The sequence below is a fragment of the Candoia aspera genome, chromosome 1, assembly GCF_035149785.1.
Source record: "Candoia aspera isolate rCanAsp1 chromosome 1, rCanAsp1.hap2, whole genome shotgun sequence".
Classification (NCBI taxonomy): Eukaryota; Metazoa; Chordata; class Lepidosauria; order Squamata; family Boidae; genus Candoia; species Candoia aspera.
Window position 1 is genome coordinate 16,947,808 of NC_086153.1, and position 17,893 is coordinate 16,965,700.

The 17,893-nt window shown below is 43.4% G+C and overlaps 1 protein-coding gene across 4 annotated transcripts in view; it reads right to left on the bottom strand.

Annotated features, from left to right (window-relative positions):
* Positions 1 to 17,893, bottom strand: part of LOC134493586 (NADPH--cytochrome P450 reductase) — a 68,218-nt gene that overhangs the window by 15,989 nt on the left and 34,336 nt on the right. For all 4 annotated transcript variants that reach the window (XM_063298273.1, XM_063298257.1, XM_063298265.1 and 1 more), the window contains exons 3-10: positions 12,951 to 12,999; positions 10,229 to 10,357; positions 8,889 to 9,038; positions 4,809 to 4,933; positions 3,414 to 3,503; positions 2,872 to 2,970; positions 1,426 to 1,542; positions 324 to 442 (exon numbers count right to left, since the gene is read on the bottom strand). In XM_063298273.1, the coding sequence (XP_063154343.1) occupies positions 324 to 442; positions 1,426 to 1,542; positions 2,872 to 2,970; positions 3,414 to 3,503; positions 4,809 to 4,933; positions 8,889 to 9,038; positions 10,229 to 10,357; positions 12,951 to 12,999 (878 nt within the window). The remainder of the gene's footprint in view (positions 1 to 323; positions 443 to 1,425; positions 1,543 to 2,871; positions 2,971 to 3,413; positions 3,504 to 4,808; positions 4,934 to 8,888; positions 9,039 to 10,228; positions 10,358 to 12,950; positions 13,000 to 17,893) is intronic.

Sequence of the window (17,893 nt, forward strand, 5' to 3'; positions counted from 1 at the left end):
CCAACACATGCTCATTCCCGTCTTTCTCTAGTGACCGTATCCTTCTCAATAAACCAGATTTCCTTAGCCAGCCTAAGTTCGAGTCTGCGCCTTATTGGGGAGAAGCTACTCATCACAAGTGTGAGATACGGTCACACTGTGAAGGGAAAGATCTTACGTGAAAGGGAGAAGCATACTTGAAATCTGAGAAATAATTGCTTAAGAGCAAACAATGCCGGAGAACAGTTCACTAAGCTGAAATATGAAACACAGAAGGAGCTCTCAATTCAATCAGTGTTTACCACCTCCCTCGCAATCCAAACTGTAACAAGCTTTATACTCACCATCTAAATTGTTTAAGGAGATCACTGTATCCAAATCAGCACCGAGTATTTCACCAAGCTGGTTCACCAGTGAAGTGTCATTGGCTGGATATACAGCAATATGGTCTCCAGATTCATACCTGGGAAAGAAATTGAGAGGTTGAGTTTCTACATCATGTAAGACATGGTTTAACTATGGTCTGCTGAATATACCACTGCTGTCTGCATCGATACAACCCGCTAAACCAAAACAAATCATACCACATTATGGTTTAGTGTAACGTCTGAACCACATCACTGAAGCCCACCTCTGGATTCACAGCCTTTGCTAAGGGTCCCCACAAAGCCTAGGAATTCCTTATCAACGCTATTAATCCGATACTCCTAAAGTTAGGGAAAGCATTTCATCTCTATTACCTTGGATGCCTTTGGATTTAAGGGCTGCATTCACACAACATGATTAAACTGGTTACTGAAGGTAGTCCATACAGGTAGTCCTCACTCAACAACCACAATTGGGACCGGCAACTCTTTCACTATGCGACACGGTTGTTAAGTGAGACATCACGTGACTGCAACTTGCGATTTTACTGCCAGCTTCTCCATTGACTCTGCTTGTTGGAAGCCAGCTGTGAAGAGCGCAAATGGCGATCACATGACTGTGGGATGCTACAACGGTCATAAATGCCTGCCAGTTGCAAAGTGCCTGAATGTCAATTACGTAACTGCGGGGACACTGCAACGGTCGTAAATGCGAGGACTGGTAATAAAGTTACTTTTTCAGCACTTTCATAACTTCGAAAGGTCGCTAAACAGGGCAGTCATTAAGCAAGGTCTGCCTGTATTCGGGATTTGTGCAATACAATGAACTATTAATTAATCAAGTGCACTAATTAATACAACATAATACAATACATGCTAATCCGCACACATACAGAAGAATTAATTTAGGTTATCTGTAACCAAACTTAGCATGTTGTACAAATGCAGCCTCTAACTCTTTAACTGACATGGTTAGCTGTGTTTTGTCAAGATAGCCATGCTACATGTGTTTTAAAGCAAGCTTCTCCAATCCGGTGCCCTGCAGCTGTGCTATTCTAGAACCTTCAAAATTCCCATTTACCTGATTTTGGACCCAGTGATGTCCAGTTCAAGATGCATTAGGTGCCTCTCTCCACCTTGGTTGAGCTTCCGGTTCACAGTAACTGGGGCCAAAAAGGGGTTCTTGGCATCAAATGGTCTGGAAGGAACCCAGGAGACATATCTGGTTAATCTCTTGAATGGTTTATCTCACTGTAATTGGACTTCTGAATATACACTGAAAGAGGTCCTGTCCTTAGTGGATATCGACATGATGTGGGCCCAGAGGCAATCCTTTGCAACGGCACCCGTGCCCCCCCAGTACACCTGGCACCGTCCCTGGTGGATTTCCATAAAGCAGTTCATGCGACACCTTTTGATATCACCTTTGTTTTTATATGCTGTAAATCGCCAGGAGCTGTTTGAGCAAATATATAAAGTTTGCTTCCCCATAGCTCTACGTGGCATCAATTGTCCTTCAAAGTTTTAAAAAACCCAAACAAACAAATGGCTGAAATCTCATAAGGCCCCCGTGTCTTTGTGAGCTCCCACAAGCTTTTGACCAAATGAAAAAATGGCTGAAGCTTTCTACCCTCCCACTATATCCACTGCTCGGTCGGCACACCGGATGGGGAAGCCACCAAGGAAGGGAGCAAGGATGGGACTTCGACGTTGTGGCAACAGCTACCCATCTCCCAGGAGCCTCTTTTTCAGGGATGTTCCGCCTCACTCTTTCTCAAAGGAAAACTTCAGAAAAGCAGAGTGAAGTTCTCTTGAACCTACCATTTTTCACCTGCCCTTGTTAAAGGAAGCAGAAGGAGTTCTCAAAGACTGTATGACCCCCAGCCAGCAGCCACGCCAGGACCTGGCCTACTGGATGCGCTTTCTTAATAGCGGTTTGATGCACAATGGTTCACAAGTGGACATGCTTATTCTCAACTGGATGAGGGCTTCATGCTGCTAAGAATTCTCCTCACATTACTATGTTCCTTTTCGTAGGAAGAGAGACTTCTTTAAATGGGATTTTAAAGAGAAAGGATCATTTCTTCTTGAGTTTTCTTGTTTTTATTGTATGTGTGCACTGCTGATTTCATATATCATTCTCTCTTTACTCCTTTAGGAGTACGAATGGGAAATAATAATAATAATAATGGGGAAGGAGGAAGAGGAACAGAAGACATAATAACAGTAATAAAGGAAGGAGGGGAGGAGGAGGAGGAAATAGTAATAATACTTTTAAAAGGAAGCAGGAAGAGGAGAAGAAGAAACTACAACAGATGAAAAACTGTAACTCCTACTTTACTTCTACAATGATAATGATACATTTTCAGATTTCCTTGCAAGGGAAATTAAAAGAATATTTCAAAATGGTCAAGATTCCACTGTCACGGTTTGGGAAATCCTTACAACTAATTCAGCCCCTACACAGTGCTTGGAGGATTTTGCCCTTCATGCCCATCTCCCCCTCTCTCTCTTTTTTGTAACTTACGGTTTCTGGGTCTCGTAGCTCTTGAGGCGTCCCATTTCACCCATGTAAACCTTGCTTGGGTTGACGTCTTTGTGAACCACCAGCTCGTACTGCCGTATACTAGATAAGAAGGAAAGCAGATTAAGTTTGTGGACAAAACAGCCTGGCTTCAATTTCAGGGGCCAGATGGGGCCAAAGTGGGATGGAGCTCATATTACCACTTGGGGAACTTGGAGGCAGACATTAAGGGATTCCCCCATGACCACAGCAGAGCCCTAAGGCTGGGGTTTCTCTCTCCACCCTCCACATGCCATATTTCCCCAAGAGCTATCTATCAGGGGCTACATGATGGGGGTGGACAGGGCCATCATCTTCTCCCTTTGCCTGACACCATGCAAAATAGCTCTTTCTAGAGCTCAGAATTGCTTGCTTGCAGAACACTTTGGAAATGAAGCGGAGAACCACCTGGGCCCCACCCTGCTCTTTGCAAAAGGCATCCCATCTGTTGGGACCGCAGGAGCTCCCAAGCCCTCTCCTCCTACTAGCTGCTGTTCCACCCTGACCTGGATTCATCTCCTGTGGCTTCCACGCCAAAATGTTCACACACTGCTGGCCAGAACTGTTCACGCCAAGAGATGAAATCTTCTTCCAGGCTGTTGGAAACAGTGAAGAGGGACGTGAGGAAAACCAGAAGCATCATGTTCAACATAAAATATCCAGATCACTATTTCTCAACTTCAGCAACTTGAAGATGTGTGGACTTCAACTCCCCATTGGCTGGGGAATTCTGGCAGTTGAATTCCACACATCTTCAAGTTTCTGAGGTTGAGAAACACTGATCCAGGTCCTCTCACCGGTATCATCCCTTCTGACTTTACATACCATCCAAGCCATATAGAAGAGCTGATCAGTTATGCAGCCCCCCAATCTGTTGCAGAAATGGCAATATCAGTTCTATTGGCATTTATATGGGAGGTCATGGGCCTGATCCAAAAGAAACTCCTGTGGCTTTAAAAACTGCAGAGTCAAGAGGAAGTTCAACTGGTACTACTCTTAAGTAAAAGCACTGCTTTACCTCTTGAGCTGTACCTGGCATTTTACACAACAAATAAGGTTTACAGAAGGGTTCGGCAGGGGCACCAATTTTTCAGCCTGTAGGCGATGCCTGACCTTTTGAATGGTGAAATAAAAACTGCATTCCAAAAAAGCAAGCAGGGCTAAAATTATATCTGATTTCATTTTAATGCAATTACAAATGCATGTTATGAAATGCAGTTGATTAAATGTATAGGGCCTGGTTACTTGAGGGATCACCTATCTTCCAAAGTATCCTCATAGTATCTGCCTGACCAGTTTCATCTGGCAGGGTTGGCGTGCTCTGGGTTCCACCGATTAAAGAATGCCATCTATCATGGCCCTAGAAGTGCGCCTTCTCTGTAGCAGCGCCTGCCCTCTGGAATGAAGTCCCCCCTGTGATTTGAATGGCCCCCACACTGCTGGTGTTTCGAAGGGGACTGAAGGCCTGGGTGAAGAGAGGATGACTGAAGCCTCCTTTTAACCTAGATTGTTTTCTTTCCACCTGGTTTGTTACTCTGCCATCTCTACCCTTGTTACTTGTCTTTACTATTGTATTTTTCATGTTTAAATCCTTTGTAAATCACCCAGAGTTGCTGAGAGTCGTGCAGCATATAGATATTATTATATCATAAATGTAACCAATTTTTTCTCTTCACCATATTAAAAATTATAATTGCACGGTAACTTCAGGAGGGCTCTGCAGGGCCACATCCAAGCTTACTTAGGGTTACATGTGGCTTAGAAGGCTCACATTATTCACCCCTGTCCAGTTCCAGAGAAAGGAGGCATCCAACTCGTTAGTCCTGGCCATGCCTGAGGACCTGCCATCCGCTGTCCTGGCCCACCCACCAATTGGAGCAGAGATTCCAGCAGCCACTCACTTTCCATCATCATCTCCAAGGCCAAGTTCAAATATCCGTTGAGCTCCGAGCTCCTCCAGCCTCTTGTCTACATATTTCCCCATGGCGTTGAAATGCTCATAAGTTTTGTTCCCAAGCCCAAACACCTGGAAAGCACCAGAATATTGGTTCAGTTCAGAGGCAATCAGAAGAGTCCAAGGAATATTTCCTTAAAAATCAGGACGGTTTGAGTTTGACAAAGCTTCTCTCTTGTTTAGATTAGGAGGGTTCTGTGCTACACATCAGTCAAACAATGCGGGTCCTGAGGTGTTCTTCCTCCTTGTAAATTGGACATGGCATACATTTTCGTGGATTCATCCTCAAATGTTTATGCCACAATATGTTTACCCATCTTTAAGGTGATATAAGATGCTTCAATATTGTGTTTCCTGCAACAGGACCAGCACAGCTCCTCTAGAATCTTCTTCACATAGTACCTTTTTAAACATATCAGAATTCTGAGTTAGTAGTTCCTTGATTAGGGATGAACTACCAACTCAGACAAACAATCAAGCAGTAAACAACAGCCTAATCAAGGAACTGCCAAGGAGAAAACCACACCTCCACCAACACTGACAGGGCAAGCTCCTATATATAAACAGAGAGCAGGCCCCACTCCCTTCTAGCATTGAAGATGTTGCCTAGTCAGGTAACGAAACATCTGCAAGAAAACAACCAAGCTCAGAGAACACCAAGGACTCCACAGTGCAATTCCTATACAATTCTTCTGAAGCTAGAGAGACTGCTAAGCACACTTTTCTATGGCTGGGTGGGGCTGTAGCTTTGCATGCATCTCTCCAGTTCCTTGCAAAACTGGATTGATGTGAAAAGAAGAACAGTACAGACAGAAGCAGCTGCAGAACTCAATTCTCAAAGCACAGAACAGGAGAGGTGCAGAATTTCCATGTGCTTTGAACATGAGCACAGAAGACCACAGTTCTGATCAAATAAGATGTTTTTATTTTGCTGGGAGGGAAAACAACTCTTATTCCTACCTCACAGATCGACCGCCCAAACCTAAGGCTACACATTATCAACCTTCTTAATCTGTTCTCCTCCAGATGGGTTGGACTACGGCCATGGACCATGGCTATTTGCCTGGGAGGGGCCACCCTTGGCTCCAGGGAGAAATGGATAGGTGCTGGATTGTTTTCAAGCTTAAGGAATTGTCCAAGAGAGTTTCCATGCCAACAGGTCACAGCTGTTCCCTTCCTCCTCTTTGCTGTTTATTGCTATTTTGATATAAGGATGAGTACCCTGCAGCCTCAGTGAGGCCTTTTATCTAACTCAGAGGTGAGCAATCTAACCTGATCCTCCCCAACCCCATGTGTGTGACTCCTAAAGCACCCCTAGATTGCACCACTGAAATTCAGTGGTTTATGTTTTTTGAATGGCAGGGAGGGAGGGAGGGAGGGAGGGAGGGAAATGAAAGGGCTGAACAGGAACATTACATCCTGTTTCTTATTTAGCCTCCTCCTGTTTCTGTGCTATCACAGTGACACTGGCCATTCTCTTTTAGCTTTCAGAGGCTGGGAAAAAGAAAAAGAAAAAAAATCAAAAGAGACCCCACGATTCTAAAACTATTAACAGCCCTCCTGATATAAATCCATTCCAATTCCATTCCGTTTTGAAAATGATCAGTTCTGATCTCTGGCAAAAGGAATTTGCCTCTTCCTATTCATCCTGCAAGGAACGGAGGAAAAATAAGAGGCCAAAAATCAGAGAACGTAGAGTCCTTGTCCACTTTGGCTCTAGTGCGTTCTATTCGGTATCAGTACACATTGCCCCAGCCTAAAAGGTTAAGAGAGTCTACGACCTTCCAAAAAGAAACACGTAACCCATCTCTGACGTATGTGCTGCCACCAGTGCATACAGCTCTCCTCTAAAATACTTCTGACATAAAATAGGCAGAAAGACAAGAGGAGGAAGAGGAGGTGGAGATAAAATGGAGAAAGTTTACAATTATTTCAAGGACGTGTACTTAGGCTTGGCTACTATGGGTTGCAGATGGTTGGTTTCAAAGCCTTCAGAAAGAAAAGGGGGGAGGATATGAATGGGATAGGAGGCTGTTCCCAAAATTGGAGACAGTGGGGGAGAAAGGACAGAATCATTGGAGAGATTAGATGACCTTTGGAACCAAAGAGGTGACATAACTAGAGAATCAAAGTCCACAGGGAAGGGGACGTTATTAGGACTGGGGAGGGGAGCAAGAATAAAACTTGGTGTTGTATCCAAAGCAGAAAGAACTACCATACAGAGATTTAAGGTATCATATTGTTAAAGTAGCACAAGATGACTTTTTTTGTGGGGGGGAGCAATAAAAGAAGAAACTGCAATGGTCAAAGCAAAAAAAAAAAGAGCTAAGTCTAGCTCAGAGGAAATAATGGTTTTCCATTTTCAAGTCTCTTCTCTTATTAGAATGGGGAAGGAAAGAGAATGAAATCATAGCCACAGACACTGTGATTCATGCCATGCATGTCTGGATTTTATCTGTCTCAAGTTATTAACTGCTGATGCCAGGAACAGGCTATAGCTCTTTGATATGTTTATTGCTGGCCATTAGATGGAAGCATTAGAAAGAGCAACTAATTGGGAGAGCTGGATTTGCAAGGATGGAGGTAAGCAAGGGCTTCTCAACTGGCAGGCACAGAAGGACATGGCTTGAAAAACACTATTTATGGTTACAGAGGAGAGAGAGAAAATTGACTTTTTTCAGTGAAGAAGCCATAAGAAAATAAAGCTGGAGTAGCTAGGAAGGTATTTAAGATCTCGTTAGCTTTTCAGTTGCCAAGGAAAAATTGTGAACTCTGCCATATAGCAGCAACAGTAATGCACAGAGATGGTTAAAAAACGAAGAGCTAACAATGCACTTGAATTGAATATACTGAAAAGAGAAGAACAGGAGATAAAGCAGTCTGATCCCTGGAGCTCCAAAATTCAAGAACAATTCTCAGAGGAATTATGTTTGTGGCTTAATTAGTTTCCTCAACTTTCAGGCTTGGATACACAGGGCACAGAAGCCAACTTGGCCCACGGCAGGATCTGTAATCAACAGCCTCAAGTCTAGAAAAAAAGCAACATAACACTCATGACTTCCTTCTTCTCTCCTTGTCTGAACCAAGACTGATTTAGCGAATGGAGCTAAGCTGACAGCCTGAAGAATTTTGTTCCTTTCGCATGACTAGTTGTGGACAATTTTAACCGCAATACAGCTGGGCAAAACAAAAGACAAAATAGAGAGCTGCACTTTCACTATGCAGCTCTCAAAACAAGTTCCGTTGAACACATACGAAAACTGGCAGCAGGGCAGACTTTACAGTCGCAAAGCTCCATCTGAGATAAGGTAAGGCGGTGGCAACGGGTATGCCGAGCACCTTATGCTAGAGAGGACAAGCAGACATCATCAAGGAAAGCTACAGATGTGATTGTCTGAGTGCCTGGAAGCAGGGAGTGTGTGGATGGTCACCACCCTACCTATGCCTAATCAGTCTCAGCAAACAGAACTGCTGTGACGATCAGAGTTGGGAGTTGGAAACTGTGAGCATTCAACAGCACATCAGGAGGATGGGAAAGGAGGAAGACCTTCATTGAGAGTCTTCAAACAAGGGCTGGATGATCATCCATTAGAGATGCTCTAGTGGATCCCATGCTGAGCAAGGAGTTGGACTAGGTGAGCTCTAAGATACGCTCCGACTCTACGATTCAATGAAAGAACATACATGCACATGCACAACAGATATCCTTCCTCCTTTACCCTTCAGACTTCCCTCTCCGCATAGGACTCTGATTCCTCTCAGAGTAGAATCCGCAAAATGAGCATTCATCTCAGGAACTGGGGATAACCATAATACTTGATCATAATCATCTTTTGGGACTACCTTCTAGCTTTCGTGAAGTACATAAGGGTTCCATCCAGACTGGTTTTGCATATTCAGAATTCATATCCACATTGCAATTAAATGGTCCCAACAACTGGTCAAACACCCTTTAGCTTCTCAAGCATCCTATACTCCGCCGTCTCCCCCGACAAGGGTAGCACTGAGGAGATGAATCAAAGCTCACCGCATATTTTATACCAGACAGGTTGGCATCTGTGTCTTGCAACCAATCGTAGAAATCTTGGGCATTATCGGTGGGATCCCCTTCTCCATAGGTGGCCATGCAGAAGATTGCCAGGGACTTATCAATCTCCGTCAGACGACTCACATCCGACTATATGAGAGAGGGGACAGAAAATAAGGGACTCAGAAATATCAGCTTTTCTTTCTGTCCAGGAGAATTCTAGGCCCACCAAGTTAATAAAAAAGGAGGAGATACTGGGAGATTCACTAAACTTTTCAGGTCCTGAGCAAGACTTCATAACAGCTTCGCTGTTCCCCTTTCTTCTCACAAAACCATCTAAATGTCATACAATTGCAGCCATTCTTTATTTTGGTTGTCATTATTACAATCTTAATTTGGAGGGTTTGTCGGAGCCTTTTGGGGGATGACAAGACATCCCAGTATACAACGCATGCTTTACTAAAAGAGCAAGTGATAATTACACTAAACCATAACTGAGTGCAGTTTTCCCCAACCTGAAGCTATTCAAATGTGCTGATTGCAATTCTCCTTGCAGGGTGAAGACACTGTAACAACAGAAATCTTGAAGGCATGACGTTATATACCCAATCCCTGCTTAAAGAGGAAGGAAAATTAAAATCTTGGTATGGTTCTTTAGCTCCTGGCAAACCCAATGCAGCTAAACTACCACTTCCGTTCTCCTGGAGAAGTTGGAGAGGCATCAGGAAGAAAAAGCTAGTAGACTCTTCTCATCCAATTCTCCCCAACTTGGTTGCCCTCTTAATGTGTTGGGAACTAGAATTTATAGAATTCCCATCCCATCAGACCACACTGACTGGAGAATTCTGCAAGTTGGAGTCCCATCACATAGGGACAGCACCAGGTTGGGAAAGACTGAATTATTTCTTATGCGCGTAAGAATTTCTCACCCTGATGAGCACCATGGGCACTTCCTTGACTGCAATCTTCTGATATTTAGTAAATTCAAATCTCAGCAGATTAAGGCAAGGAAACTAGTGGTGTGCAATATGTGAAATATTTCAAGCTTAAAACAATCATTTTAAGCTCAAAAGAATTTCATGCCAGATGTTTTCCTGTACCTTTCCAGGATGACTGAAGCAGTGTCAGAACACTCCCCAGAAAGCCAGAACAGTCCATTTCAAATATGAAACATTTTGCATACCACTAAAGGAAAAAATGTATACAAAACGGAGTTGGGAAAGACTTTCTTATTGTATCAGTGCACAAGGGAGGCTTTTGAGGGGAATAGGACTATCTAACCTCGGATCTAGGTGACACCAGCAAGGATTGAAAAGGGTGGAATACTGCTGAGAACATACCAAGTCATATTCCTCTGGATCGGCAGACATGCCCCGCATCCCATAACGTTGGGCATCTTTGGCAAGGCGGCCGGCAAATTCTTCAGCAGTCCCTGTCTGAGAGCCATAGAATACCACAATGTTTCTTCCCTGTGAAGGAAAAGAAAATGGGAGACAAGGGAATTTAGCAATGTCTAGAAGACTCTGAGAGCCAGTCTGGTGTAGTGGTCAAGGCATCAGGCTAGAAACCAGGAGACCTTGAATTCTAGTCCCACCTTGGGCCAGTCACTCTCTCTCAGCCCTAGGAAGAAGGCACTGGCAAACCACTTCCAAAAAACCTTGCCAAGAAAACTGCAGGGACTTGTCCAGGCAGTCTCCAAGAATCGGACAAGATTGAATGGATTAAAAAAGAAGACGACTCTAGAACGGCTCAAAGTCAATAAACCTATTCATTCTAGATAGTAAGTTCTACCTCAATCACCAACCAGACCTGAAATCAAAACAGAAATTAACGTATTCCCCCAAAGTCTATCAGGGGAAGCATATTTACTTTTTTGCACACAGCATTCCAGGCAAGCCAAAAATAAGCCGTGATGGCATATGCTGCTTGACCTCATTGCACATACTGTATAATTTGAATCATCTGTGCAATAACATCACGATGCACATGATCTCACTTGCCCTCTCTTGCAGATGCCCATCGGCCAAAACGAGGTATTATCTGAGATGGGTGGGTTGAATTTTTTTTTTCCGTTTAAAATATGTAAAGGGAATTGTACCCCATTGAATTTTTATGCAATTTTCTGAGGAAACTTTTCCATTTCTAAACATGCAATATTTTGTGAGACTAATTAATAACAGAATGCAGAGAGAGTAGACTGGACAAGTTTCCAAGTTGCAGCTAACATTTTACATGTGGTTCTTCCAGGGAAATGCATATTTAATAACCCTTTGCAACTCTCTGGGGAATGCTAAAATTAATATGTTAACTGTTCCCTGTGCCTTCTTTGCCTTAAATTATAAGGAAACTAAGGGAAATGTATACTGCGACGTATCTAACAGCTTATAAACTCCTCCTTGAGAGAGTGGGAGGTCTTGGCTGCTAATAAACAAACTGTGTTCTGGCCACTCCTGAAGAAATTCTGCATACGAAGGATGAAAATAATTACAGAACATCACCAACACTGCCTCAGATGAGTGGTGGTTGATCAACTCCAGGCACATTCTCTAGATCCATTGAAATCCAAACTCCGAGCAGAAAATGCCTTGTCTTCCTATTGGATGACCAGAAAGGGGATGGGGATAGGGATATGTGAAATACCATCTTGGAGGTTCTCTTGAACCTTTTAGCAGCTTCTTTGCCATAGCAAATGGCATCCTAGATGGGCACCCTGGTTTGGATGAGGCCCATTGTTTTAGAGCAGGTCTGCTCCTGCTGGTATGGCCAATTTCAGAGTCAATAAACGTTATGGGTGGAAGGAGGTGGAGGTGGAAGAGGAGTTAAAAATGGCCAAAATCACACTGGGAGTTGCACAAAGACTATTTATAGAGGTTGCAGGAACCATGTTGCTAACCCTATCCTAAAGGATCAGGTGAAGAGCCTGGGGTTTACTTCTTGCCCATAAAGTGGCTCCAAGCATGCTTATGCTGTAAGCCACCATGAGTTTATTTAAATTTGGCACATACACATGCACTCAGTCAGCCAGCCAAACTGACTATTATCCTAGTTGGACAGAGACAGCACTGCAACACTGTCTGGATCACTGTGCTGCATTATACATGGGAACGCTTTCAAAACAGCCCAGAAATGTCAGTTTTAAAACAGTGAAGCCAGAGTGCTCCTAATCGTGAGAGGCCAAGACAATCATATTAAGCTAATGATGTGCCTTGTGCCCTGGCTGCTAGTTTGTTTCTAAGCCCAATTCAAAATGCGAGTTTTCTAGTAAATGGCTTGGAACCCAATAATCTTAAGGAGCGTCTCCTCCTGTATTTACTGACACGGATTCTATATTCTCCATCCAAGATCCTTCTACAGGTAAGGCAAGAGGAGAACAGTTCAAGAGAAAAAATATTTTCATTAGTAGCACCCCATTTCCAAAATACCTTCCCTACCACGGCTTGCCTGGTGCCTCCTTTATGATCTTTCTGTCACCAGGAGCTTTTTAAAAAAAAAAATCACTGGATATTGTTTTACTACTAGTTTTACTGTTATTTTATGTGCTAATTTTATGTGATTTTTATTATTATTATTGCTCTTCATTTTACCTCTTTTATGTTATTTTAATTACAAAATATCATAAAGGAGACAACACATAGCGACAACAGTAACGATCGCATTATTATTAATACCACTACTACCACTAATAATGGATTTGTATGCCACCCAAGAAACATTGGCTCTTGGGCAATCCAAAAAGTTAATGAACGATTTCTTAGAAATGTTTTACGGTAAATATTTATTTTACACACACACGACTTCTCCCAGCACAACGTATTCTCCAGAGCAGGCTTTCCCTAATATTCATCATTCCCAACTAGTATGGCAGATGATGAAGAACAGGAGACCCTGTACTCCAGCCACATCTGGGGAATCCAAGACTGAAAAAAAACTTCCCCCCAAAATCTTCATTACTGCTGCCAACTTGCTCTCATACATAGAAGAGAGGCTGAAATGGCAGAAAAGCCTGGGGAACAAGCCTGTTTAAGTGAGTACCAACCATGAAAAGGATGGAGTGAAACTTACCGTCTTTTTCATTTTTTCAATAAAACTGTTTTCATTTGCTGACTGCCCACTATAAAAGAGAAAGAAAGGAAGGCATGGTTTTGAAACTTTCACCGTTGCAGCAATGTACCAAACCATCACGTTGGTTCCTGCATCGCGATGTTCTCTAACCTGCTACTTATCAATTCTGTCAGGGCTAAAGCCTCTGTCATTTCAGTGACACAAATAACAACATTTTGGGGATAGGATGGTAAGCCATCATAGTTAGCAGGCACCACACTCGGAAAGGCTGAGCTGGCTACATACAGGTAGTCCTTGACTTATGGTCATTCATTCAGTGAACGTTCGAAGTTACGATGGCACTGAGAAAAGCGACTTATGACCAGTCCTTGCACTTACGACCGCTGTGGCATCCCTACGGTCATGCGATCGAAATTGGGGTGCTTAGCAACCAGGATATATTTACAATGGTTACAGCATCCTGGGGTCACAGGGATAGGAATGGGGATGTCACTTTCTCTCTCCTTTAGACACTCCCATTTGCAGTTTGGGAAAAACAGTACGAACCTACTTCACAGAGCTGTTAAGGATTAACAACAATTGTAAGCCACCCAGAGTCACTTGTTGAGATGGGCAGCTATAGAAATTAAACAAACAAACAAACAAACAACATACGCAAGAGTAGCCTGAAGCATCTTAAGTAATTTCCTGTTTTCCAACTTCCTGGTCCCCATCAAATCAGGAGCCTAGTAGCATCTTTTCCAATTAGCACAATGTATTAAAAGGCATAAACTTCCATGAGTTCAATAAAATGTGTTAGCTGGAAAAGATGCTACCAGACTTCTGATTTTTTGCCACTATAGACTAACAAGGATCTCCTCCTCCACAGCAAACCCCTCCCCAGTATCTTGCCAGCAGAAGACTGAGAACTCTTTTCAAAGAGGCAACCAAGAGTTAAGCACAATGCGGCTTAACTCTGGACTGTAATGCAACTTTGGAGGTAACCAGAGAATGAGTAGAGAACAGCTACATAGTCTTTACACTTACACATTAAGTCTAGTACCAAAACAAGTATTCCTCTCCGTTTGAATTATTTGGGAAGTAGCGTGAGGGCGTACTATTGTGTTTTATGTCTTGCTTGCGGGACTCACAGCTGTTATAGGATGAAAAAGATGGGTCTTCAGTTTGATCCAGCACAGCTCTTCTGTTCTTAATGCGCTCCATTTCTGGGCTATCATCCTCTCCTCTGATGTCCTGCACAAGGCAGGTATCTTAAGGAGCTGCTTTCAGTTGAAAAATAACTTTTCCTGCCATGACCTTCTGCTTTATTTCACCCTTTTAGCAGCAAGAGCTCAATTTCATATAAGCAAGTGTGGAGGCTGGAGGAGAGTAAGAGAAACTTCCCAGCAACACCCCCAAAATAGTGGCCTCACATGGCAATATCCTCCTTCGACCCAGACCAGCTTTCCTGAATGGAAGCTGCCACCAAATCAGTTTTTGCATTTAAAAGGTTTGCTCCACCCCTGTCCTGATTCAGCAGACCCCAAATCCACTGAAGGCCATCATGGAAGGCTTCCAAACCTCCCAGTTAACTTACCTCCTAGGAAAAGTCTCCTCCTGCCGTGCTGAATATGCGCAACCCATGATGAATTTGAAACAGCAGAGAGGTATTTCACAATCCTGCAATTTCATACTGACTGCAAGCAGCTAAACTTCACTCTGAAGCAAAGCATCCCCAGAGCTTCTCACACCACCCCTCTCAGATCTTAAAGTCAGCGGCCGGCCTCCTTTTGTTACAGCCCAGCAAAGCTTGCATACCAACCCCTCGCGTCAGACAGCACCAGCAGCCTGATCCTCTGGGATTCATGCTGGCTGCTTTCAGAACTACCCAGAGGGCCCGGCACAAACCCAAGAATGTCAACATCTGGCAGTAGCAAAAAGGAACAAGAAGGAAAAGACTTAAGAATGAAAATTCCCAAGGACCTCTGCACCCTCCCACCCCCCCCCCACTTTTACCATTCAAGAATGAACAGGGCGAGCTTCCCAGTGAGAGACCTTCCATTGCCTTAGCAACTGTTTTACATCATAGGCCCTTTAAAAGTAAATAGAAGCCACTTTTTTTTCCATTCTGAGAACTGCCCTTCACTGCAGAACCTCTTCGGAAGGCTGCATGGAAGTTCAGAAAATAAGATATATAAAAAAGAATGTATGTCCAGTTTGTTTTCATTAGGAGTAGGCAAGAAGAAAGGTTAACACAACTGGGAGGAGTCTAAATACTTACCTATTGAATTCAAAGTCTCCTTAAAGATAATGAAACAGTTCTTCCCACCGTCTGTTAATCCCCACAGGCCTCATTCAGGAAAATAGCACAATTCATTGAGAGGAGCAGTGACAGTTCAGTACCACCCATTAGTACTGTCTTCTTTTCACTTATGGGAAGCCTGAAGCCCTCCAGATGTGTTGGAAGACAGCTCACTATTTCCCAGACTTGTGACTTCCAGATGTGCTGGATAGTTGTATAGGTTTATAGGATCAACTAACTTTTGGGCAGTTGCATTTTAAGAACTTGGGTTTTCAGGATCTCAGCCACTGTGCCAAGAAAATGGTGCAAGAAGGCTGGGCAATCTGCACCCCAAGGCACATGGTACCCAGAGCCAAGTCACTCCCAACAGCTCCACCAACCTTTAGAAGGGCAATTTCCTGCCATTCATAGACCCATAGAACTGGAAAGACCCATTCAAGGCTGTGAATTTAACCCCTATAACTTCAGAGATGACTGAGAATAATGACACCTTTAGCCCAATGCATAGAATCAGAACATTGGAAGGGCCGTTTAGACCACCAAGCCCCATCTATTGCCCAGTGTAGATTTCGAAGTTGAAGCACCCCAGACAATGGCTTGACTTGAACAAATCCAATGAAGGCGAGCCCATAAGCTTGGTAACAGGTTCCACTGGTAAACCATCCTGACTATGAGGAAATTATTCCTAATATTCAACAAAAATCTGGCTTCCTAAAATCAATTTTTCTGTATCTTTTACTTGGGGATAATAATGAACAGATTATGGCCTTCTTCTGTGAGACACAGCTTCAGATATTTGAACAATGCTAATTATTATGTGTGATGCAATGCTTCAGTATCATGCAGGTGCTAAAAAAGCAAAGGCTCTCTTGGGGTGCATTAACAGGAACATGAAGTCGAGATTATAGGAAGTCACTGTTCCATTCCATCCTGCCTTGGTCAGACTCCATTGAAGCCCTGTATCCAGTTCTGGGCAGCTTTCAATTTGAGACAGCTTGACAGTGTCAAACTGGAGCAAGTTCAGAGAACGGCTTCTACAATGGGGAAGGATCTGGAAACTAAGCCCTATTAGGAGCAGTTAAAGGATCTGGGGGTGTTTAGGGTGTCCTTCCTACAGATGGAACAAGTGGAGATAGGATATAGCAGTGTTTTTTCAACCTTGGGAACTTTAAGATGGGTGGACTTCAACTCCCAGAATTCCCCAGCCAGCCATGGGGGTGTTGACGACCAACAGGAAGCTCTGGCGTGGGCTGGTCCATGAAGTCACGAAGAGTCGGAAGTGACTGAACGAATAAACAACAAATGGCTACTAACCATGTTGGCAGTTTTAACCTAATACTCATGGAAGGCAATCTTCATTAAAATTACATTAAAAGGAAAAGCAGAAAAAATAGAGAAATGTTTTAAGAAAAAGTCATAAACTCTGCTACAATTGATCAGGGAAAACATTACTTTTAACTTGCTGGTTTAGCACCAAAGGTTCTGCTGCCAAGATTCTGGTACTCTGTGCCTTTAGACAAGCTGTGCCTTCCCTCCCTCCCTCCATCAAATTTATGTAGCTGCCCATCTCACGAAGGTGACTCTGGGCAGCATACAGTAAACATATTTAAGCTTATGTTATTAAGAATATGAGAGCCAGTTTGGTGTAGTGGTTACGGCATCAGGCTGGGAGACTGTGAGTTCTATTCCTGGCTTAGGCACAAAAGCCAGCTGCGTGACCTTGGGCCAGTCACACTCTCTCAGCCCTAGGAAGAAGGGAATGACAAGCCACTCCCGAAAAACCTTACCAAGAAAACTGCAGGGACTCGTCCAAGCAGTCTCTGAGAATCACACATGATTGAACAGATTAAAAACAAATTAGAGTATGTTTTTAATTAGAATTTTCCAACACAATAAAAAAACAAAGTAGACAAAGCTGATCCAACCAAGTAGGGTATGTGTTCATTAGATGAAATTCATTTTTTCCCTCAAAAGGTTCCAGCCTCTGGTTGATTCCAGCTTTGGAGTAATTACTTGCACGTTAAAACAATGCAGGGACTATTGATATATCATCCTGCAGAAGGTCTCTGATTTGGAGAAATCAGACACCCAACATTTTTTCCCACCTATTTTTAAGGCCATTATCTTTTGTTCATTGGGGATAAATGTAATGGTTGCCTATCCCAAATGTACTCAGACTCACAAGCAGTGGCTTGGAATAGATCTGGTTTATTTAGGAATAGTATGCAAGTACAAAGAAAGCTGAGAATGAGCAGAAGCGTGCCGAACACAAAATAAAAACCCTCAGTGCGAAAGTAAGCCCGTCCCCCGTTCAACCGTTTCAAGCTCCCCATCCCAGGTGCCCCTAACAAGTTCAGCTAATCAACGGGTAAAAGACCTTGGACACCAACGATAACCCCACCACATTCCTCCGGTAAGAAAACAGGCATAGAGCCTGGTACAAGGTCTTCCCAGCAGCTCCCACCCAACTGAACGCGCTTCTGCACCATGGCATGCGAGCCGTTACGATGTAAGTCAGACATTGCAACGGTGAACATGACAATAAAATGATAAGTCTCATCAACCTAGCCATCTGTTCCCAACCACAATGACACCAAAATGACAGGAGGCAGTTCAAACAGAACTACAACTGTCTTCTCCAACCTGGTGATGAACCTCCAGA